Here is a 22,523-nt window from a genome sequence, read left to right on the forward strand (position 1 = left end):
TCCCTTTGCACTTAGAGAAAATAAGGCTCAACAGGCTCCAACTTAAATGGTCAAGAGGGATTTAAGTTAAAGAAGAGAAAGACCTTCTTGTTCCTGGGTCTGGTAGACAAAAAAGCGAGCTGACTCAGAACGTTTGTGCGCTTTTTGCCTCTGGAGGCTTTAACAAACAAGATAGACCTTATTATCAGGGCTGAGTCAAAAGTCCTGTTAGAGGCGGACAAATGACTGAGCTGACATCTGAAGAAGCTGCCTCTTGAGGAAGCCCTTGAGGAGCAGAGGAACCAGTGAGAAGACTTCAGTTCCCAGGGAGGTCAGGGATGCTTGGGGGAGGGGGAGACAGAGGAGGGACCCCTTCCTAATTAAGCCTCTACCCACGAGTGAATGGGAAGCTAATAAGGCGGCCCCATTCCAGGGCACCTCCACACCCAGCCAGCCGGTCTGCCTGTTTATTGCCCGTATGGAGATCATTAATGCCTCCTGACACTGGGGTCACTCCCGGGGTCAATCCCGGAGCCCGTTCTGGAAAACAAGGGGAAATGAACTTCCCAGCACATGTGGCTCAGCCTTGGCAGGGAGGGGGACTCTGGTCACCCCACACCTCAGCTCTGGGAGAGATCAGCACTCCAGGCACTCAGACCCCCCAAAACAATCCCTTCTGCCCATGCTGGACTCAGGGGGGGTGGTCCTGGGTAAAGGCGAGGTGGAGGCCCTTGTCTGGGCCGGGACAACCCCCACTGAGGCGGTCCCAACCGACAGACAGACACTAATCCCCTGGCGACGGACTGGGCTAGTGTCTGGGAGCTGCAGCTGCAGCTCAACAGGGGCCAGGCTGCCAGCCACAGGTGGCGGGAAGGCGCAGGCCTGGTAGCCACGTGGGCGCGGGCTTGGGCCTCGGCCCCACCCTCACCCGCTTCCCCCTCGTTGATTGGGCCCTTTCCCCCTCCGGCATCCAAGATGGTGGAGGGGGGCGGGTTTCCAGGGCGATCAGAGCTTCAATTGGTGGAATGCAGTATCTTTGAGCTGAAGGACAGCCTCAGTAGCCACTCAGGGAGCTCTTGCTGGTGATGGTGGTGTGCACTCAGTCACCTTACCTCACACTTAAGCAACCGAGGTGACCTCAGGAATCGGTCTCCCGCAGGCTGGTGAGAGCCACAGTGAGAAAGAGGCAACTCCAGACGGCCTCTGGGCAGGCCCCTTACCAGCCTGGGCCGTCTTCCTCGATTATAGAACTGAGAATCAGTCCCTACCTGTCCAGCAAGAAGACGGGAAAACCTCCAACTACCTTGGAGGAAATCAATAGGATTACAAGGTTAATGCCAGAGCAGGCTGAATGACAGTTACCAAATAAATGATCTTGGGAGGACATGGCTGAGGTTAAACGAGGCCCAATAAATAAAGGAACGTGTTCAAAGGAGAAACATCAGAAAACCCAAGGACGCAGGAGGCGGGGGGGTGGTGGTCGGGCCTAAGGACTCCTTCCTGTCCTCCCGTCGGGGGCCTGTTGAATCTCCCAGAGGAGCCACAGCCCCGGGCCTGCCTCTCGCGAACCTGCAGGCTCAGATCTGCACCCTGTTCCGTGCCAGCGTTGGCATAGCTCCAGGGCACAGCACTCCTTGGACAGCTGCATACCCCCAGCTTTGGAGACTGAATGAGGGAATGGAAAGTCTTACTGTGGAGGCCTGACCAGTTAACAGAGCCCCAGTGTGCCTCTGACTCCTTAGAGAAAGGACCAACTGCAGCAAGAAGGGTTGAAGCTAGATGTGAGGAGGCACTTCCCAAACAGATCGATGGACAGAGCTTTTGGGCCTTGGAGGCAAGGAAATTTCCCGTAGGCCTTCAGCTGAGTGTCTTTTCTTCATGAAATCTGCTAGAGAACAGTTTTGGTGACTGAGCAGTGAGCAAAGTCCCTTCTCCAATTTCTTCCAAGTCTTCCCACTGATGCCCACATCAAGCCTCCTTCCATTCCCTTTTCTACTGTGCCTGTCTCTTTAGAATTGGGGATTGAAAAACCCAAGCACAGAGAGCAACCTTGGGTGAGTGGGGCCGGAGGCAGATGGGGGACGTTTGAGAAAGAGGGCAGCAGGGAGAAAAGGACCTTGGTGACATGGGTTAGGGGCACTCAGGAAGCTCCAGAACACGCTTCTTGGGACGGCGATTGGAAAAGAGACTTGAGCTTGGTACAGACTGATAGAAGGGCCCTGTGATGTGGGGAAGGAGTGGAAGGCACCAAGGACATGCCTTTTGTTGGAGTTTCATTCAGCTTTGTTGCCATGAGTCATTTGGCTTTGTGTTTATATAGTGCCTTCATAGTAATACATCAGACTCAAGGAAGGAGAGAGAATGGTGTTCTGAGCCGCCCGTGCAACCCTGCGGTGTGTCCCTCCATACCCAGGGCTGAACTGCCTCTGGGGCAGTAGGTCTGTGGCCAAGTAGGTGGGGTGTGGGGTAGGAGCAGAGGGTTCTTTGCCCGGTGGCCTGTTATAAAGGATTTCATTCCAGATGAAAGCACAATTTTCCTTATTGTCACTTGTTTCTGATGTAGTCAAAAATTTCCCTTTTTAAAAATTTGTATTTCGTAGAGATAGGATCTTTTTGTTGTTATTTGTTCATTCGGTTTTTGAGACAGAGTCTCACTCTGTCACCGAGGCTGGAGTGCAGTGGCGCAATCTTGGCTCACTGCAACCTCCGCCTCCCTGGTTTAAGGGATTCTCCTGCCTCAGCTCCCAAGCAGCTGGGATTACAGACGTGCACCACCACACCCGGCTAATTTTTATATTTTCAGTAGACACAGGGTTTCACCATGTTGGCGAGGCTGGTCTCCAACTCCTGACCTCAAGTGATCCACCCGCCTCAGCCTCCCAAAGTGTTGGTATTACAGGTGTTAGCCACCGCGCCCGGTGGAGATAGGGTCTTGCTATTAAATATATTACTCAGGCTGGTCTTGAACTCCTGAGCTCAAGCAATTCTCCCACCTTGGCCTCCCAAAGTGCTGGGATTACAGGCCTGAGCCACTGTCCTGGCCTAATTTGCCTTTCTTGGCCAAGGCTGTGTTCTCAGCTAGAAGGGGCCATCAACACCATCTTTGCACATGAAAAGCTTGCAGCAGAGTCTGTGTGTACAGTGCTCTTCATTCCATTAGCAATGTGTCCTGTTGAATGAGCGGCCCACTCCTGGGGTCCTGCTGGCTTTCTTCCAGTAGCTAACGTGGTAGGAGTCCTCAGGAGACAGAGAATGATGTTCTTAGGAACATCAAGGATACCGGAAGTGCCCTCTCTTGGAAATCTGAAGAGAGAGATGATTAAGTTTTTGGTCCCTGGGTGAGTATTTTATTTTTTAGCAAATGAACAATAATCGTAACGAATAGGTTATGATCTTGGGTTCTCGAGCCCTATAGGTCCAATGACCTCTTTACTTACTGTGAGACCTTGGTCAAGTCCTATTTATAATGATATGTGTATTTGAGTGTTACCATGTGCCAGGCACTAGACATGTCACTCTTACAACAACAACGTGAAGGAAATAACAAATAAAACCTGTTTAACAAATAAAACCTGCTTAGGTTAAGAGACTGGAGAGCAGTTTACTTAAAAGGATAGGCACTGAAGATTTGAACTAGTTTGGCTTTAAATCTTGTCTTCATTTCCTGGTTGTATGACGTTGGGCAAATTATGTGACCTCAATTTCTTCATCTGTAAAACTGGGTTTATGATAGTAACCACCTGATAAGGTAGTGAGGCTGAAATGAGATAATGTGCATAAAGTTCTTAGAATTCTGCCAGGAACTTTGTAGGTGTTTGATAAATGTTAGCTATAATTGTGAGCCCTCAAAGCACTTTTATCTATGTGCTGTCACTTCATCCTTTCTACTACCCTATGAGGTGGCTGTTATTATTAAATTCATTTATAGATGAGGAAGCAGAGCCTTAAAACTCTGCTCTAGCCTTAAAACTCTGACCTAGAACATGCTGTAGGTCCTTCTGTAAACAGACCTGGGTTCAGGCCTTTAAACTTCAAATTCCAAGCGTTTTCTGATACTCTCCCATTCTTGAATTCTAATTTATTTTAGCGCCCTCATTCAGAAATATCCCCAAGAAGCCGAATTTAAAGCCAAATGTGGATTATCTATGCTTAGGAAGAATACAAAGGAGAAAGGAAAAAAAGGGAGGTGTTGAACAATTAAATAATATCTCTGATTTAGGAATTTTTTTCACCTAGCACAACGCTAGCAGATATACCTTCCTCTGGTAGTAAAATAAGCATATATTTCAGAGAAGTCTTACTGGAGGAAATGGAAGGAAGTGAGGCTTCAGGAACGTAGTGTATGGACAGGGGAGGGGAAAGCTGACCTCCAGAAAATCCACTGAAGAAAAAGGTCTCTGAATCAGGAGGTCTAGATTGCTCAGGCTATGCAAAACCCAGACTTGATCAGTCATTCCTTACCTCTGTAGTGTCTCCAATGAGAGTTAAAGGAGGGATCCACCTGCGTGCTGTTGGTGAATCACTGTCTCTGTCCTCAGTCCCAAAGGGGCTCAGACCAGTCTGCCTTACCCAGCTCAGAGATCAAGGCAGCCCAGTCCTCAGTTCCTTCTACCTGGAAGTTTCTGGTTCTCCCTGATAGGAGAAGGCCTGGGAGAGCAGGGTGAGAGGTCAGGTAAGCAGACCTGCATCTGCGGTGGGAGGGGAAGCACCTGCAGCAGCAGCAGCTGCCACCTCTACCCATCCCCTGCTCGGTCCTTCTCCAACCTCCCAGAGGGAGCTCAAGCTCCTGCCCCACAGCTTTCCTGAGCTTGCTAATCTGAATGGGATGTGGGCTGAGGAATCTGGAACCAAGACTTGGGGCTACTGGGTGACAATAAAGCTATAGGGGACAGATCAATTCCCTGCTGCCTCATCCATCCTTTCCCTTTTGGAGCTTAATAAGGACCCTAGGCCTTAGACCACAGCATACACAGAAAAACGTAGCTGGGAAAGAATTGAGGAGGGATTTTGTTTCCTGGTTTTGAATGGGAAGGCACGAGCACATGCACTCTCAGGTAAGTATCTTTCATTAGGGAGGAAGGCACTCAGCACTGAACTGGTGAAGCAAGAGGATGGCCTTGAGCCCAGGAGTCTTTGAGGCTGCAGTGAGCTATGATTGCATGCCAGCCTGGGCAACAGAATGAGATGCTGTTTCTTAAAAAACAAACAAACAAACAAACAAACAAACCCACTGAGTTGGGAACTTTTACATACACTTCAGGAGCATATTTGGCTATAAGTAACAGAGATCCATCCAGACTAACAATGATGAAAAGAAATAAGGTTTATTTTTCTTATTTATAAGGAGCAGGCTGGCACTGATTTACCTGCTCAATGATGCCATAAGGAACTCAGGCCCTTTCTTTTTTTCCTCGGATATTCTTAACACATTGACTTTCATCCTTCCGGCCTTAAGGTCTCTAGAGGGTAAGAACTTCAAGGATCTCATCTGCGGGGGAAAGGAAGACCACATCTTCCCCTTTATCAAGAAAGCAAAATATTTCCCACAACCTTTCTCCCCGCCAGTCTTCCGTTTAGGTCTCATTGGCCAACACTGGATTACATGGACAACTCTAGCTACAAGAGAGACTAGGAAAGCAGAGAACAGGATTTTCATAGACCAGTGGTTCTCAGCCTTGCCTGGAACTCCTGGGCTCAAGCTGTCCTCCTACCTCGGTTCCCTGAGTAGCTAGGACTTCAAGCGGCACCACCACGTCCAGCTTTGGCTCTACTAGCAAAGATTCTGACTCAGTTGGTCTGGGTTGGAGCTTGGCATTAGAATTTATTAAGTGCTCTAAAAACCTATTTTTTTAAATTGTAATTGCTTTTCACTACACTATGGTGCCAGCTCATCCTCCACCAAAAGGTCATCCTCAACCAAAGCCAACCCAGGCTCTAGGGAGCCACCCTACTGTGCTGACAGGCATCCCCCACTTATCCTGTAGCCCTTGCTATCTCCGAGACTGATTAGGTGATTAATTAGTCAGTTTGCAGGTCATTCATTAATGAATTTGCAGTTAGTGATGGGTTTGTCAAGCGGTTGGGTAACTAACAGAATGGTCAGTTGGCCTTTCCTCCTGTTTGTGTGTCTAACACATAGTAAGCATTTAATATTTCTTTGGATGAATGAATCCACAAAATAGAGAGAAAAATGGAGTTAATACAGTATCAAATGAGATGGCAGCTGTGAAACCACTTTGTAAATGGTAAAACACTGTACAGATACAGCAATAAACATTTATATGAGAAACTACTTTTATTTTTTATTTTATGTATTATTATTTTTGAGACAGAGTCTCACTCTGTCACCCAGGTTGGAGTGCAATGGCACTATTTCGGCTTACCGAAACCTCTGCCTCCCAGGTTCAAGCTATTCCCCTGCCTCAGCCTCCCGAGCAGCTGGGACTACAGGCATGCCCCACCATGTCTGGCTAATTTTTGTATTTTTAGTAGAGACAGGGTTTCATTGTGTTGGCCAGGCTGGTCTCGAACTCCAGGCCTCAAGTGATCCTCCTGCCTTGGCCTCCCAAAGTCCTGGGATTATAGGCATGAGCCACTGTGCCTATAATCCCAGCTGAGAAACTACTTTTTAAAATTTAGGGCCAGGACAAAGTCTGTTCCTTCACCATTCACCAAAGAGTTACTGTTTCCACATTTCTGATCTAGAGAACTACCATGTTGCTCTGCTGCTCATAAGCCAGATTTTATTCTCAATTATAGCAACCTTGTTAGCACTTAGTGATAGCATATATGCTTACCCCTTTTTCCTTGATCCTAATGTGTTTTTCTACTTGTGTTTTTACGAGCTAATTTTGGTTATAAACCACCTCAAGCCTTTTGGGGAAAAGAGAAAAGTAGAATAAATTTTTAAAATACTTGGGAGCTAGCCTTTATCAACCATGCATTAATATAGGCAGTCCTCACAATAAGCTAGTAGGTTGATGTAATTATCCCCATTTTATATCAGCATTAAGGGACTTGCCCAAGGTCACATAGCTGCAAAATGGTGAGCCAGGAATCAGAGCCAGGTTTCAAAACCAAGGTGAGCCTGTTACCAAACCTGAGCACTTTCCCCCAAGCCAACTCAAATCAGTGTGACAGATGCGTGGTACAGTCAGTTATTTGTTTAGCTAGTTGAGGAGGGTTTTCATACTTTGAACTCCTCAAAGTAGTTTTGGAGAAAAAGAAAAATTGGTCTTTTCCTCTTCTACACAGGCTCTTTTTCAGCAAATACTATGCAGCATCCATTATAAGCTTTTCTATTACTTTACTTACGACTAAGAAGAAAAAGCGCTGCTAATTAAGCTGTGACACACCACTAACTATCAGATGCATCTCAGTTTCAGAGATATCAGAATGTGAAAAATTTGTGCCTTAGAGTCAGTTAAATGAGGTATTCCATTCTAATAACGGGGAATGTGCGTACAGAACCTCTCTCGTTTACTCACTTGCTGGCTGGTTTGCCCCTTCCTTTTCACTGCCAAAAGCTTACCTGTCCCTTTCATATCTCATTTCTCCACGTCATCATGAACCTGTTAATAATTTAGACTGCCTGCCATGAGTCTCCAGAAAGCCTTGCACTTGTAGGAAGGTTCCAGTCTAAGATTTTTTTTTTTTTTAATTAAAGAACTATACTATAAGCTCTAAGTATGAACTTCGTCCAATGACTGTCAACAAATTCTTCCCAGAGTCTGGCCTAACTCTGGTCTTCCCATAGTACCTGCTGATTCACTGCCCTCCCTGTTCACCATTCCGCACAGTAGTTGGTTGCTTAGTCTGTATACTATTTATTTGCAAGGGATTTCCCTACAGGCTGTTGGAGGGGTCATGGGAGGGGGCTTGCCAGCAGAAGCTGAAGCATGTCATCCAGGTCTCCCTAACACAGGAAACATGACTCCCAAGGCATCTCCTGAAAAATCAGGGCCTTCCCTTTCTCCATTCCAGGAGTCCACAGGATTGGGGAAAGATTCCACTTCTCCACTCCTCTTAGATATTATTTCTCCTCCCTGGTTTGAGGCTCCGTGAGAGGAATGGTGATGGGGTGGTGGAATCTGGTACTGCAAGGGTGACAGGGACTTGAGCAGCGGCCCACTGTTGGGCTGGATTTCAGGCTCCTGACAGCAGCAGCGACTGGCTTTTCTGAGTTGGTGTTTTGCTTCCACCTTTGAGTGCGGGGTGGTAAAGGAGGCGTTGATGCTGGCTTTCCATTTCCTAGCATTAGAACAGGGACAGACCCATCCAGGAAAAGCATTTCCCTGTCCTCTTCCCTTCAAGCTGATTTTTGAGGTCAGAATCTGGAAAGGGACAGAGAGGACACAGGTGGAGGGAGGGATGCAGCCCATGCTAAGCACTAAGGGACCACTCTGGGGATCCTTATTGATGAGGATTCTGCAGCCTTTGCAGATGGGTGGGCAGGCCTGTTCCTGCCCCAGGATTCTGGGCGTGTGACAGGCCGGGAGCCTGGGGCACAGGCTGGGGTCCACATGGGTCTGTCTGCCAGTGGAAAGCCTGGGTCCTGTGGGAGGTACAGACAGACAGAGAGAAACAGAGGTAAGTGGAGACAGAGAGCTCAGAGGCTGGGCAGGGAGGTCTGGGCGCTGAGCAGGCCTCCCTTTCTGAGGCAGGAAGGACTGGGTGGCTCGGAGCAGGACGCTCCCCAGTCTCCACTTCCTAGCCTAGGGCAAGCATTGGGCTTCCTCTTCAGCTCTCCAGGATCTCAAGGAGCTGCCGCGGAATCCTGGCCCTGGGCCGCAGTTTCCCCAGGAGGCTCTGCCAAGCCTGGCACCTTGCAGCCCGGCCTGGGCTCTGTCAAGGCCCAAACCGGACTCGGCTCCAACTCAGAGGCCGGCCCAGCACTTCCCTGCCGCCGCCGCCCCGCACCCGGCCACCGGGCTTCCTCCCTGTCCTCACCCCTGACCTCCGCGGCCGACTTCGAGGCGCTCCAGGCCGGGTCCAGCGCCCGCGGCCCCCTGGGCCAGGACAAGGACGGCGGATGAGCAGAGGGGCTGTACCCAGGACCTGAAGGTGCGAGGCCGCGTGGTGGGCATGGTCGGGAAGCCGAGCGTGGGCCTGTGAGGCGCGTGTGCGCCTGCGACCTCCGGACCGGGGCTCCCAAATGAACGGCGCGCACGGCTGGGAGCGGGGCTCTGCGGGCGGGGAGCCCGCAGCCGGGGGTCCGTGGAGGCCGCTGCCTGGAAGCGGGCGCCGGCAGCGGGTAGCCAGGCCTGGTCGTGGGGCGCCCTAGTCTTCGGGCACGGCGGGGCCGGGCGAGCCCTCCTGGTTGTCGAGCCTCGGCTGAGCCGGGCTGCTCGCCCTTGCTTCCCGCCTCTCTAATCTAAACCATGCGGGGCTCCCAGCCCCTGCCCGGCTCTCGGGGCCCGAGGGCCAAGAGGAGGGCACTGGGCCGCGCAGTGGAGGAGCCGGCTGCTCGCGTGGGGCTCGGGGTCCTGGGGACCGCGACGCCGGGGAACCCTGGAGCCCCCCTCCCTGGGGGACAGCGGGCGCGAACTGATTGACAGCGGCGACGTCAGCGCGGAGGGGGGGCGGCCCCAGAGGGAGGGAGGGAGGGGGAGGGAGCTGAGGCCCCAAAGTGCAGCCTTGGAGATCAAGGGCCCGCTCCAGAGCCGGGATGTGTCCAGCCCCGAGGGCACGGCGGGCAGCTGGACCCTGACCCAGCGGCGCGGAGTCGGAGCCCCGGCCGTCCCGCGCTCCTCGGACCCGAACCTGCAGGGGACCTCGGGCCGCTGGCGCCTCCGCATGCGGCACCGCAATTAGGGTGAGTGTTGGTTCCAGCCGAGTGGGGACCAGCTGGGCGTGCGGGGCTGGGGCCACAGGGGCTCAGGGTTAGGCTGCGGGATCGGACAGGAGGAGAAGCTGGAAAGGGGCGAGTCTCGCGACCCAGAGAAGAACTTCAGGGGCGGTCAAAGTTGCAGGAAGGCGGCGCGAAGTGCCTTGGGTCGGGCCGCCGCCTCGGCCAGACACCCAGTTGTTGGGGCACGAGCCGTCCTCTCTGTGTAACGCGACGAATTGGGTCTAGGGACCCAAGAGCGTGGAAATATCGATAGCGCCAGCACCCTAAGAACAAGGCCGTGACAGGCGGAGCGGTGGCCTGGAAATTGGTGTTTGCAGAATATGCAAGGCCAAGGAAGAGGGCTCCGTACTGAAGCGAAAATTCATGTAGAAATGTGAGCGATCAGAACACTGGACTCAGAGCCTTTGATGCAAGACTAGTCAAAATTAAAACAAGGAACATTATATATAAATAATGATCGATGATTAAAGATTATTAGAATGTGAATAATTACCAAAGAAAGGGCTAATCGGCATAACTGATATAACACGTGAACTTTCAAATAATACAATCGTAGTAACTTTCAGAGTCAAGCTGAATCAAGTGAAAATAGTAATCACGATTTTTAAAAAGATTAAAGCAAAGTAATTCTAAATGGAGGAACAATGTAAGGACTGTTGTATTAAAGCCAACTGCACTAATATAACGTATAGTAATAGTGTAACAAATTACCAAACTGTTGGAAACTAGGAAACGAACTGTAGGAGAAAGATGAACAATGAAAATACTATTAAGGGAAATATTATTAGTGGTAGTGATATAATAATATAATGTATTATTGATACTATAGCGAACTATTAAAACATATTAACTAAAATCTTAGGAGCAATAGTAATGTAAATAAAGACACATTAACAAGAATTGCTGGAGTAATATGACAATTTATGACCAATGTATTAATAGTCACAAGAACATTATAAATAATGGTTGAGTAATAAGAAGTATTGTACCAATGTGATGAAAAATAATCAGAGTATTAAGAGCTACAGCAATATTACAAAGTATGACAAAACAGCAAGAAGTAATGATGTGATGAAAAATTACTAGCGAGTTAAGATCTGTAACATTACAAATAATGACAAAGTAACAAGATACTGTCAGGGTGTGTTGAAGAATAATACCTGGAGTGTTATGAGCAAGCCTAACAAAACAAATTGTGGTTAGATAACAAGAAGTATTATAAGGATGTGAAGAAAATTAACATGAATTTTCAGAACAGTTATATGACAAGTTATGGTAAGCAAGAAGTTATTGAAATAGCGTGGCAAAGTATAAACAAAATGAAGAGCAAGCAACGGAAACGTATTAGGGATATAAAGCAAAAATTAAAAAATGATAATAGATTAACGTGACCTATTGTACACTATGTCAACTAGATATTGGTAATAGTATTATGAATGTGCCAGGCGACCCTGAAATGTGTCAGGAAAACAAATTTAGTAACAGTAAGCTAAGGAATCAAACCAGGACTTTAACCATACAGTATTAAAGATACAAAGGAGTAATAATCCACGCGATAGGATATTCTCAAAGTTCCAAAATACTACTGACCAAAATACTACTCTTATAATAAGGACAATTAAAATATTAAAAAACAGTACGAAATATTAACAATTCCCCTAGTGCAAGAAACATACCCCCAGTAACCTAAAAGTGAAAAGAAAAATGCTGTCGTCTTTGGAAAACGAGGCTACTGAAAGCAACAGACCCCATCGCAAAGGGAGCGGAGGCTGCGGCGCGGAGGAGTGGCTGTGAAAGACCAGCGCGGACCGCTACCCGTGGCTGAGTGCGGGACCCCGCGGTGTGGGCGGCCGAGCGCGCCCAAGCTCGAGGTCCGAGAGGACCGCGGGGACGGCGGCCCTGGGCCAGCCGGGTGGGGAAAAAAGGAAATTGGTGGGAAGGGGGCAAGCTGTCGCGAGGTCGGGATGTGGCTTCGTGGCGGAGAGAAAAGGAAGAGGCAAACCCTGAGCCTCGGAAGGAGAACACCGCGCAGGCCTCGTCCCTAGTCCGAGCTGTGGGGCCCGAGTCAGTGGACGCGGGCCGTGAACCAGCTCCTCACCCAGCAGGACTGAGCGGGTAGGACTGAGAGCGCAGGGCGCGAGCCGCAGGGCTCCGCTGCACGGCTCCGGGTGTGAGAGAGCCCAGCAGAGGACCCCTTGGCCATGCGGGCCAAGCGCGAGACGGCCCCTCCTTGCGACCCCGCAGGCCGCCACATCTGGGACCAGCCGATCGCTCGGTCGCTGGCTCCGATCCCGCCGGGGTCCTAGGTATAGTTGGACCCAGCGCGCTGGCCAGAGTGGGCAGCTACCCTATTGGGGCAGCGTCCCCCTGTGTGGGGACTCCTGGGTTTCCGAGGCTCGGCCCCGCGTTCGCACGTGGCCCGAGGCGGGTGCTGGCGCTGGCCATGTCCAGCAAGTCTCACTCTCTGCAGGTTGTGGCCGAAGACCGGCCCGCCTGTCAGCCTTATCTTTATGGGTTTTTCCCAACCCGGAGTGGCCCCGGCCCCTTTTTATCTCCTCGGTTGCACTTGGCTTGTTTACTTTGCGAGGCCCTGGGAGTCGAAGTCTGAGCCCGGGATGAGGAGGCCTCTGAACAGGATGGGCGAGAGGCCTGAGCCCGGGGATGCTCCAGGAGGGCCCGGGGAGAACGGGAAGAAGGTAGGAAGAGAAAGGCGGAGCATTCCACCTCAAGAGGGGCCGCCAGACCTACAGAAAGCCCCGCTGGAGCGCCCAGGTCCAGCAGGATGGGGAAGAGCGGGGAGGTAGAAAGGCGAAGCGGAGCAAGCCGGGCACACCCCTAAGGGATGCTTCGGGCAGGGAGCAGCCATCTGCCTAGGCGAGAGAATCAGCCAAGACACCCGAAGAAATGTAGCTGTGCCAGGCAGGGCTAAGAGGTTCCTGTGAATGGGCCCAGCCTACTGGCCTGGTCCTTCACTGGGAAGAGTGTGGGTCTTTAGGCCCAAAGCAGAGCCCTGTGGCGCTAAAGTGTGCCTGAGTGAGCCTGTGAATTTGAACCCGAGCGCCAGGCAGGGGAGGCCTGGGCGGAGGGCAGAACCTGATCAGTCGCCCAGGAGAGTGTGGCTGCTCAGGCGGGTGGGATGCTGTGTGAGGGGCTGTGTTTCGGTGTGAGCATGTCTGTGCCAGAATGGGAAGAGGATGTGTGTGGACGGGGACTGTGTTGGAGTGAAAGCCTTTGGTTCAGGAAGTCTCTACCTCAGTGCTGTCTGAGGGGTTGGGTGAGGGCAGATGGGTGAGCTGGGCCTGAGGGCACGAGGACCTCTCTGCACACAGGTGTGGAGCTCTAGGAGCCTGGGCCCTACCCTCCAGCCTGGCTCTCCTTTCCTGCATGGCCAGGAAGTGTCCTGGTTGTCCTGGGCCCACAGAGAGGCCTGGACCCCAGTTATTGGAGAACAACCGAGAAGACCCAGGCCTCAGGCTCCACTGGAGCCCAGTAGGAGGGAGGGACTCGGGGTGCAGCTGTGGCAATGCCGAGAGGGCGGTCCCTCCGCTAGACCTACTCATCACAGAACCCCACACCCAGGGGCAGGCAGACATTGAACTGCCGCAGACCCTCCCAGGTCCACAGCCTGAAGGGAGGAGGCGAGGGACCTGCCCTCCTTGCGGGCTCCCTCCTCCAGCTCAGGAGGGGGCGGGGTCCACGTGCTCCAGGGCGGCCTCCGCGCCCCGCACGAAGTCCCGGGATCGGCTGGAGAGGGCTGCGGGGCCTCTGGCGAGTGTGGACCTGGGCGAGTGATTCGTTGTGTGCTGTGCCCGCAGGAGATGCTGCAGGATAAGGGCCTGTCCGAGAGCGAGGAGGCCTTCCGGGCCCCGGGCCCAGTGCTCGGCGAGGCCAGCGCAGCCAACGCCCCCGAGCCCGCGCTGGCAGCGCCCGGCCTCAGCGGAGCCGCGCTAGGCAGCACCCCTGGCCCTGGGGCCGACGTCGCCGCCGCCGCCGCGGAGCAGGTAGGGCTGCGCCAGCCGTCGGGTAGAAGTCGGGCGTCGGTCTGTCTGCGGGGTCGCCTGTGTCCGTCATTCCGTCCGATCATCGACAGGACTCGCTTTCAGGGGGACCTGGCTACGTTCAGGACGGTCTGCCTGTTAGTTCTCCACTGAACAGGGCTCGTTTTATCTGCTTTCTGGGTCCTTCTCCACTTTGAGCCCTCGGGGTTACTGTGGGACAAGCAAGAGTTAGAGCTAGAGATAGAGGAAAGGGGCAGTAAGAACGAAGGAGACCCCCGGAGCATCGGAGCGAGCCTTGACCAAGTGTCCAGCTCCAACAACCCGTAGAGGGCCTGGGACCGAACGGCGGGCAAGAGAAGGCGACCCCGCCGGTGCGCACGGGAGCCGCTGCGGGGCTCCAAGGCCCCTGGGACGTCGTCGAGGGCTTCACAGTGATAATCGGACGATCACAGCGCGCGGGATGCCGCCTGGGGATCTGTGTGCACTATCTGCAGGCGCGCACCTGGCCGAGGGTGCGTGCACCTCTCCCTGTCTGTGTCTGCCCGGGGAGCCTGTGGTGATGGCCCGCCACGGAAATGTTCATGAGTGTGCAAGAGTGTCGTCTAACCTGCGCTGGCCACTATGTGTGTCCTCTGCGGGTTCTTCCGTAGGTGCAGCTTCAAAGGAGGGAGTTTTAGCCACCGATTATTTCTTTTAAATTCACGAATAGTTCAAAATCATTCTGTGAAACGAAATCTGGAGCCGTGGGCTCCGGGCAGGCAGGGTTCAGCACAACTCTTCGGGTCTGGTTCATCTTTCCTCAGGCTCCGCGTGGAGCCCTGGGCCAGGCAGACACAAGTTTCTCTCCCTCCCATCCCCAGACCATCGAGAACATCAAGGTGGGGCTGCATGAGAAGGAGCTCTGGAAGAAGTTCCACGAGGCCGGCACCGAGATGATCATCACCAAGGCGGGCAGGTCAGCGCTGCGAGATTTACTTCCGGGGATGGCGGTGGAGAGCAATGGGGACCGGGGGGTCCCTTAGAAGTCCTCTCGGCCCCAGCCTGGTGGCCTGTGGGAGTCCTCTCTGCCTCCTCGGGCCTCAGTGCCACCTCCCGCCGCAGCTTGGGACTGGGCCGCCAAAGCCCGCAGGGGGCCACCGCAGCCGCCCGGGGCTTGCGGGAAAGACCGAGGGGGAGGGGCAGCGCTATGCAAATGAATCCAAACGGGGATCGCGACGCCCAGAGTCCCAGCTCCAGCACTTTTGGCCCCCTGGGGGGGCTACTCTGCTCTCCTTTCTTTGAGGACCTGAGGAAGTTTCTCAGGAATGCATTGATTGCGGACCCAGAGATGCCTCTCAGCAGATGGGGAGAGGAAACTAGACTATGCCCTTCGGTTTTCATACATTTTCGTGAGTGACTCGAACCCCAAGTTTCTCATCCCAGGGGCACCGCTCTTCTGTTTCCATCCCCATCTCCGGCCAACGGGAAAGCACCACGTTGGGCTCCCTGTGTGTTGGGGGAGAGGCTCTCGGTGGCTGCCAGAAAAGGATGATTTATAAAGTGGAAACATCTTTAAAATGCGCTGGTGTCTGTGGGAGAGAACAGGGAGGAGAGGATGAGAGGAGGAAGACTCACAGGGGGTTGAGTGAGAGATTCACTGGGGCTGGTGGGGAGGGGGCAGGAGTGTGGAGGAGAGCGGTTATCAGGTGAAGGCGAATTGCTGTAGACAGAGACGCTGGCAAGTTCAGGTTCAGGAACTCCCTCCCCACCCACTCTGTCCCCTCCACATACACACACTTGATTTCGGTCCCTTGGGACAGATTAGGTGTGAAAATGTCCCTTTGCCAGGATGTGTCTCATAATTGAGATTTTGAAGGAATAAGATGATGAAGCCTTGAGTGCCAGGAATTGGGAGTCAGAACACAGTGGGTGAGGGATCCAGTTCCAACTCAGCTACTTTCATCTGTGCAACCTCAGACAAGGTACTTAAGGGTCTCTGCTTAAGTACTCTCCCCACTCCATCTGTAGAAGACCAGGTCTTGCCTCATACATTGTATGTAAAGCACTGAGTTCCTGTCACGTGCAAGCACACAAGAAGTGCTAGTGAATAACATTAGCAATAATTAGAGAAGTGTCTGGCATCCCACTCAGTATTTTCTTCTACTTTTTAGAGAACTCAGCTCTGCTGAACCACTTAGGGAATGATAGACTATTCAAAGGAAACAAAAAGTCGGTTGGTTTGCTGTGTGTAGTGTGTGGGGTGCTGTGGTCCTTCCTGACTCTGCTCACTGGCAGGCCTTATACAATTTCCTTTATTTTGTTGAGGGTGGAGGTCTGGGCACTTGGCCACCCTCAGGTCTTAGCCAGGGAGGTGGCATCACCACTCAGGGCCTCTATCAGGGAGAAAGTAGGTTTATTTTAGGGCCTGCGCTTGCTGCATTTTGGGGATGGAGACAGGGAAGGAAGACTCATGAAGGGGCTGGCAGAGGTGCCACATGGAGTAGGCATTGAGGACAGTGGAATCCAGGTGTCACAAGCCCTGCCTCTTTCTGGCTGAGTGCACTTGGGCAAGTCACAGTCTCCTTGTAGCTCAGTGGTGTCAGGGAAATGGTGACCGTAGACCTATCTGCTGTCCTTTCCTTTTCTATCACCGTGAGACTCAAACCAGGGAATCACATGGATGATGGTTGGTAAATGGGTAATCCACTTGGTCAAGTGTGAAGGGGAATGGGGCTATTCCTTGTGCCTGCTGGTGAGGAAAGAAGGTAACAAAGAGAAAGGTTCAGAACTTCCATTTTTAGGCAGCAGAAATAACCTTGTCTCTTGAAAATAACTGGTCAGCATGTTCTCCGGGCATGTCTGGCCTCTGGCATTTTAAACAAAAGGCATTTTATGGTTTTCCTCAGTGGTGTTTCCTGCATCTGCATAGGTCCTCCTCCTCCCTCTCCCAACACATACACTTATACATACACTTCCAGAGGTGGCCAGCTTCAGGTAGATGTTTGTGCTTGATCCTAGTTGAGGCTTAGAGATGGACCTTAGGGAATTATGATAATATTTTTTAAATGGCTGTGATGATGTTGGCCAATTATGGATCCATCACAGCCTTTCACTTCTCTGGCAGAAACTTATCCTTGCATTGGGTCTGGTTCTTAAGAAAATCACTAGTCTCATGCCCCCAACCCCTCACCCCTCACAGACCCCATTTCCTCCTTCATAGCTGCCCCCTCCTTCAGCAACCACTGTATTGCTCTGATTTACTCTGATTTACTTTACTGAGATGTGGTTCTTCAACATCCTGTCCAGTGCCTCTCCCCGCTCCCCAAATTCTGTGTGCCTCTACTGGAACCCTTCTTGGTACACTTCCATTTGTCAGTCTGGGCCTTGCTGCTAAACCTGGAATCATAGCTTCCTAGATGGCTAGAGCTGGAGGAGAACCAAGAGAACATACACCAAACTCCAGAGAAGGGAAGTGAGGCAGTTACCAGGTCTACACAGGGAAACAGATGAGGCACCCCACCCCCAGAACACAACCCCTACTTTGATAAGTTCCCTTGATTGCTTTTTTACGGGGTCCTATTCAGTGTGGATTGTGGCTCTGCCCTAGAGACCCTGGCTGATTAGGGACATGATAACTGCCATCTGGCTGGGCAGGAGCAGGCCCTGGAGGAGGGGAGCCAGAATGCTCTCAAGCCAGGTTGAGTTCTCGGGTCACAAGTTTTCTTCCTACCTTCGCCCTTTGGGTCCTTGAGAGTCTTGAAGGTCAACGGAGAGAAGAATCCCTCTCACTGGATAGTGACTTTGAACTGCCAAACAATTTGGCCTGGTGGATAAAATGCCCACCACGGTGGGAGCCACCAGTTTCTGAATACTCAGCAACCTCCATGTCAGGTGTGAAATGGGGGACACAGCCCTCCACAGCCTGTCTCAGTCTCTTGGATCTCTGTGTCCAGAGGGTTCATGCTGATAACCGCAGACAGCGGATCCCTCTCTTGGCCTCCCCACATCCCTGCCAAGCTTGATACATGTGAGAAACTGCATTTTCTCCCAAACATAGATAAAAGTGAGCTCCACAAAAAAATTCAAATATAAACCTCCCCGAAATGAAAATTGCCTAACCATCTCACTGCCCTACTCCTAGGTCATGGTTTTGCCACCAGATAAATCTCCACTATCAGCCTTCATAGCCTGTTGAGTTCAATGTTGCTTGTGTTAGTGACAGTGAATTTGCGTTTGAAAAATGAACTACCGATGAGAACTCCTGTTGAACCTGTATTGTTTGTTATTCTGAGGCAAGGATTTGGCCCGGCTTAATCCGGGGCTTCAAAGCCAATTGCCCTCACTCTGTATACAGAGCGTCAGAGCCCAGTGGCGTGGATGATAAGAGAAGTAAGGGTTGAAGACACTGGGAAAGTGGGTTGGGGAGAGAGTGCTTTGATCTCTTTTTAAAGTATTTTCTGAAAGCAAAAGTCTATCAGAAGGAAGTGCCTTAAAAAAAAATCTGAGAGAAGCAACTGATCTTCCAAAACAACATCCATTCCACACACTCTCACCCCTGCCCCTCCCTCAGGGAAAAGATTTCTTAAATATGCTTTGGGTGAATTAGAAAACTGTGTGTGTATGCCTCTGTGTATGTGTGTGTGAAATGTGGAAATCGATTTATTAGCTTCAAAATCAACTCACTTGGCTATAAAAGGCTTGGTCTCAGTGTAGGTGGCACCAGCAGCCCCACTCCTAACCCCAGCCTTGGACGCTGGGCCCTGGGCTCTGGGCTCTTCCCTGCACACCTAGGATTCCTCCTGAAGAGTTCCCCGCCCCCCCCCCGCCCCCCCCCCGCCCCGACCCTCACATCAGGATTGGAGAAACAAAGGGTTTTCAGGGGACCCCTGCCGTTTTACTGCTGTAGGGTTCTTTTCAGACTCTGGGCTCCAAGGCGCCTGTGTATGTGTACACACATATATAATTTTTAACCTAAATGTATTGAAGTGGAACATTCCTACAGAAGAGTCCACGCGTCTTAAGGATGCAGCTTTACAGACTTGCACAAAATGAACACACTCGTGTAACCTTCATCCAGATAAAGAAATAGATCATCACCACCACCGCCCCAGAATCCTTGTGTGCCTACCCAGTCAGCGCCATCCCCACCCTTGAAACCACTCTCTAGACTTCTGACCCCTTCCGGCTGGTGTTCCCCTACATTAAGGGAGGGTCCGTGTAGCTGTTACTGGAGTCCCCAGGGACCTCCGAGAAAGTCGGGGCTGCAGAGGGGTTGGGGATTGGGGGACCCTCCAGGTGGAGAGAATCTAGGGGTATCCGGTAGTCTCTGTCCCTCTCCCCAGGAAGGGCGCTGCGAATAAGCGCCTTGAATTTGGCCACCGCTTTGGCCGGGGAGCTCCCGGGGCTCTCGGAGCGCAGCTAGAACTTGCGTGTTCCCTCTCAGCAGTGAGTTCGCAGTTGTGGGTTTGTTGCCAGAATAAAAAAAGCCCCAAACCCTTGCCCCGCACCCCGCACGCCTCCAACACCGAGAAATGTCCGAGGAAGCTTATCTTAGCAGTTCATTCTAAAGCCATTTCCGAGTATGAATAGATAAAGGCTCCAGCCCCGCACCCTTTCAGAGCCTGTTTCATGATCAGAGGAGAAGCCCTGGGCTTTCATCTCCTCCCGGGCCGGCGAGCAGGCGGCTTGTTTATTCCCCTGGCGGAGCCGTTTCCGCGTGTGCCGGGGGGAGCCCCCATCTGTCTAGGGGCGCGGGATCCCGACGGGGCGCGGGGAACTAGGGGAGCATGGAGACGGCGCTTGGGGCGCGGAGAGAAGGTGCCGGGCAAGTGGAAAGGGTGCCGAGGGGCTGAGAAGAGGGAGGGACAGGAGGACCGGGTGGGAGCAGGGAGAGGGTGGGGGGCGTAGAGAGAGGGTGCAGGGAGGGGAGCGGAGGAACGCGCAGGGAGAGGGCTCGCCGGGGCGGACCCAGAGGTAGAGCGCAGAGTGTCGGGGACAGGCGGGCGTCACCGCCAGCGCTGGTGGCAGGGCCTGTGTGGAGACAGGCGGCACCCGCAGTGCTTTCCTTCTTGGTCACCTCCCCCACCCCAACACACAAACAGGGAGGCGTTGCTTTCCACCGTAGGGTGTTGGTTTTCAGGTACATTCTATGCCATAAATCACAGAAACAATTTACGTCTCACTCCATCATTTCAAACCTTTCATTAGAGAGGCAGAGCTCATAGGAAGTCACAGCTCCCAAACCCAGCCTGGCCTCTGTCGCCTTAGGCATGACACGCTGGTGAACACCCCCAAGTCAGGCATCTAGGCACCAACTTTAGTCCCTTCAGGAACCCAAGGGCAGATGCCCATGAGGCCTTGAATTCTCCCCTCGACCTGGGCAGGAAGCCGATGGAGGGGACAGAGAGGGCCTCACCTTCACAGGCAGCCCTTCCCCAACCCTGGGTGGACCCTTCCTCCTTCTGGAGCCACCTAGGCAGGGAAATGATAGTGCTTAGGGCCCCCCACTCCACCCCAGAGTGGGTTCTGCATGGCTCAGAAGCAGTCCCCCAACTGGACCCTGCCAAGACCTAGACATCTGTTGCATTGAAGGCAATGGAACTGCCTGAGGCAGTTCAGCCCCGAGCAGAGGGCTTTTGAACTCCTCATTCAGACCAGACATCCTAGTCCTTCAGCTCCTGAGCGCTGATGCCTTAGATAGAGGGGAACTGGTGGGCAGGGCACCCGAGGCTGGGAGGTACTCCCCCTTCCTGCACGGATGCCACATCTCCTTATCAGTCAGGAATCTGGCCTATGATCAGCTTCCAGGAGGGGCCAGGTCCTAAGACACCAGCTGGGGCTGCAGAGAGCAGCCTCCTCAAAGGCCTTGCCGAAAGCACTCAGTCAGTGTCAGCCTGGCCTCCTGAGCTGTGGAGATGAAGCCCAGCAGGGAGAAGGAGAGGGGAAGGCCAGGGCCCCTTAGCCTCCTCTCAGCCTAGGCTATGATGCCTGCCAAAGTGGCAGAGAGCCCTTCGCTCCCAGCCCCCTGTGTGGACACTGGCCCTGGAGGGAAGCCATGGCTGCCCTCTACTGTTGCCACCTGGAATGATGACAGGAGACAAGCTGAGTGCAGGGCCCCGGTGCCAGGCCAGCCCAAGTATGGCCAGAACTGCCCCATTTTGTGGCTGTTTCTGTGGCAGTTACAAAATGGTGGCCTGGAGGGGGCAGGATTCTTGGCCTCACCCCACGGAAGGGGGAGGCGAGGCAGCTGCTGCCCTTCCTGCTTCAGCTGTAGGCCCACCAGGAGAGAGGCAGGGCCGGGAAAGGGTGGTGCAAGCTCCAGCTGCGCCCCCAGGCCCCATAGCGGGGCTGGTAAGTGGGAGGCAGGGTTGGGTTCCTGAGCCCCTCACTTCCCCCATTCCTGGAGAGGGGGCGGGGTGGACATTTGAAAATGCTTTCAATTGACATCTGAGACAAATTCTTCCACACAGTTTATAAGTCCCTAGACTTGCAGCTAGAACTTCCCTCCTCCCTCCAGGCACGCACACATCCACACATGCGCACTCGCACACCCGCTCACATGTGCCTGGGCACACACACCCCACATCCCCACCTCCCCGTCCTGCGGTGCTTGCACAGGCCTCTCCTCCAGCAAGAGAGGGGCACAGGTGGGGCTGGGCGGGGCGTGGGCTGGCAAGGAAGTGAACCCTCTGCCTCAGTCGGGGTCCTGGCCTGGGCTTAGGGCCTGCCAGCTTATAGAGTCCTTGATCCTTTCTGGAAGCCCTGTCCTGTCCAGGTAAGCTGGTGCCCCTGGTGACAAAATAGGGGCCTCTGATAATCTGTTTGTGGCATCTTGGATAGCTTCTCCAGGGTCCCATACTGTCTTGGGTTAGTAAGAGGCAGAGAACCACCTGCTGGTTGTCCCAGAGTGGACCAGCCAGGCAGTGGCACAGCTCAGTGGGGCTTAGTATCTTTATTGTGTCTTCAGCTGGGTTTGGATCCTGTTTCTCTTGGGGTACACCTTGTGGGAGATCAGCTGGGGGTGGGGGATGGAGTCTGAGGAGGATGGTGAGGAAGTTCCGTTCTTCCCTCTGCTGAAGTCGGGGACCTAGTGACCAGGGGAGGGAGCTGTGCCCAGCGCGTTTGTGTATGCACTGTGCTGTTGTGTGTGCGTATGTGCTGAGGGGTGTGCGGAAGCCCCCTCTGGAATGTGCCCTGAACCTCAAGGCCCTGGACAGCCTCAGCATGGGCTGCAGGAAATGGCAAACTTTCTGGGTTTTGGTGAACCCATTTTCATAGAAGTAGGTCATACCACTTCTCCATTTACTTTGCTGAGGGTGCAGTGCAGCAGGGGTCTGTGGTCATTCACGCAGCAATCTATGAGATAGGTGGTAATGTTATCCTTGTTTTAGATATAAGGAAACCAAGGCACAGAGAGGTTCAAGTAAGTTGCCTAAGGCTTGTCAATGGGGTCCAGGCTGTGACCATGGCAAGTGGTTTCAGAATCCCTGCCCTCTCTTATCCATGAGGCTCCTGGACCGACTTTCCCCTGATACTCAGGGTGCACAGGTCCGGGTGAGGTGTTCACAGGGAGAAATACCCCTGACAGATACACCGGAAGAACCCAAACCTAGCAGGGTTTTGGACGGCAGTCTCCTGTTTTCCCGCGAGCTGGTTTTAGGCCTAAAGGTTTCCACAGAGGCATGACCCAGAGGAGGCAGCCCATTATTTGTGGAAGT

General features: G+C 52.8%; 1 protein-coding gene across 2 annotated transcripts in view; it reads left to right on the forward strand.

The window, feature by feature from the left end:
• Window positions 1-9,546: 9,546 nt before the first annotated feature.
• The window catches only part of TBX4 (T-box transcription factor 4), a 32,521-nt gene continuing 19,544 nt past the window's right edge, over window positions 9,547-22,523 (forward strand). For both annotated transcript variants that reach the window (XM_015120019.3, XM_015120020.3), the window contains exons 1-3: window positions 9,547-9,793; window positions 13,645-13,830; window positions 14,688-14,782. In XM_015120019.3, the coding sequence (XP_014975505.1) occupies window positions 13,648-13,830; window positions 14,688-14,782 (278 nt within the window). In that variant the 5' untranslated portion in view covers window positions 9,547-9,793; window positions 13,645-13,647. The remainder of the gene's footprint in view (window positions 9,794-13,644; window positions 13,831-14,687; window positions 14,783-22,523) is intronic.

The sequence above is a fragment of the Macaca mulatta genome, chromosome 16 (assembly GCF_049350105.2).
Source record: "Macaca mulatta isolate MMU2019108-1 chromosome 16, T2T-MMU8v2.0, whole genome shotgun sequence".
In the NCBI taxonomy this organism is placed as follows: domain Eukaryota; kingdom Metazoa; phylum Chordata; class Mammalia; order Primates; family Cercopithecidae; genus Macaca; species Macaca mulatta.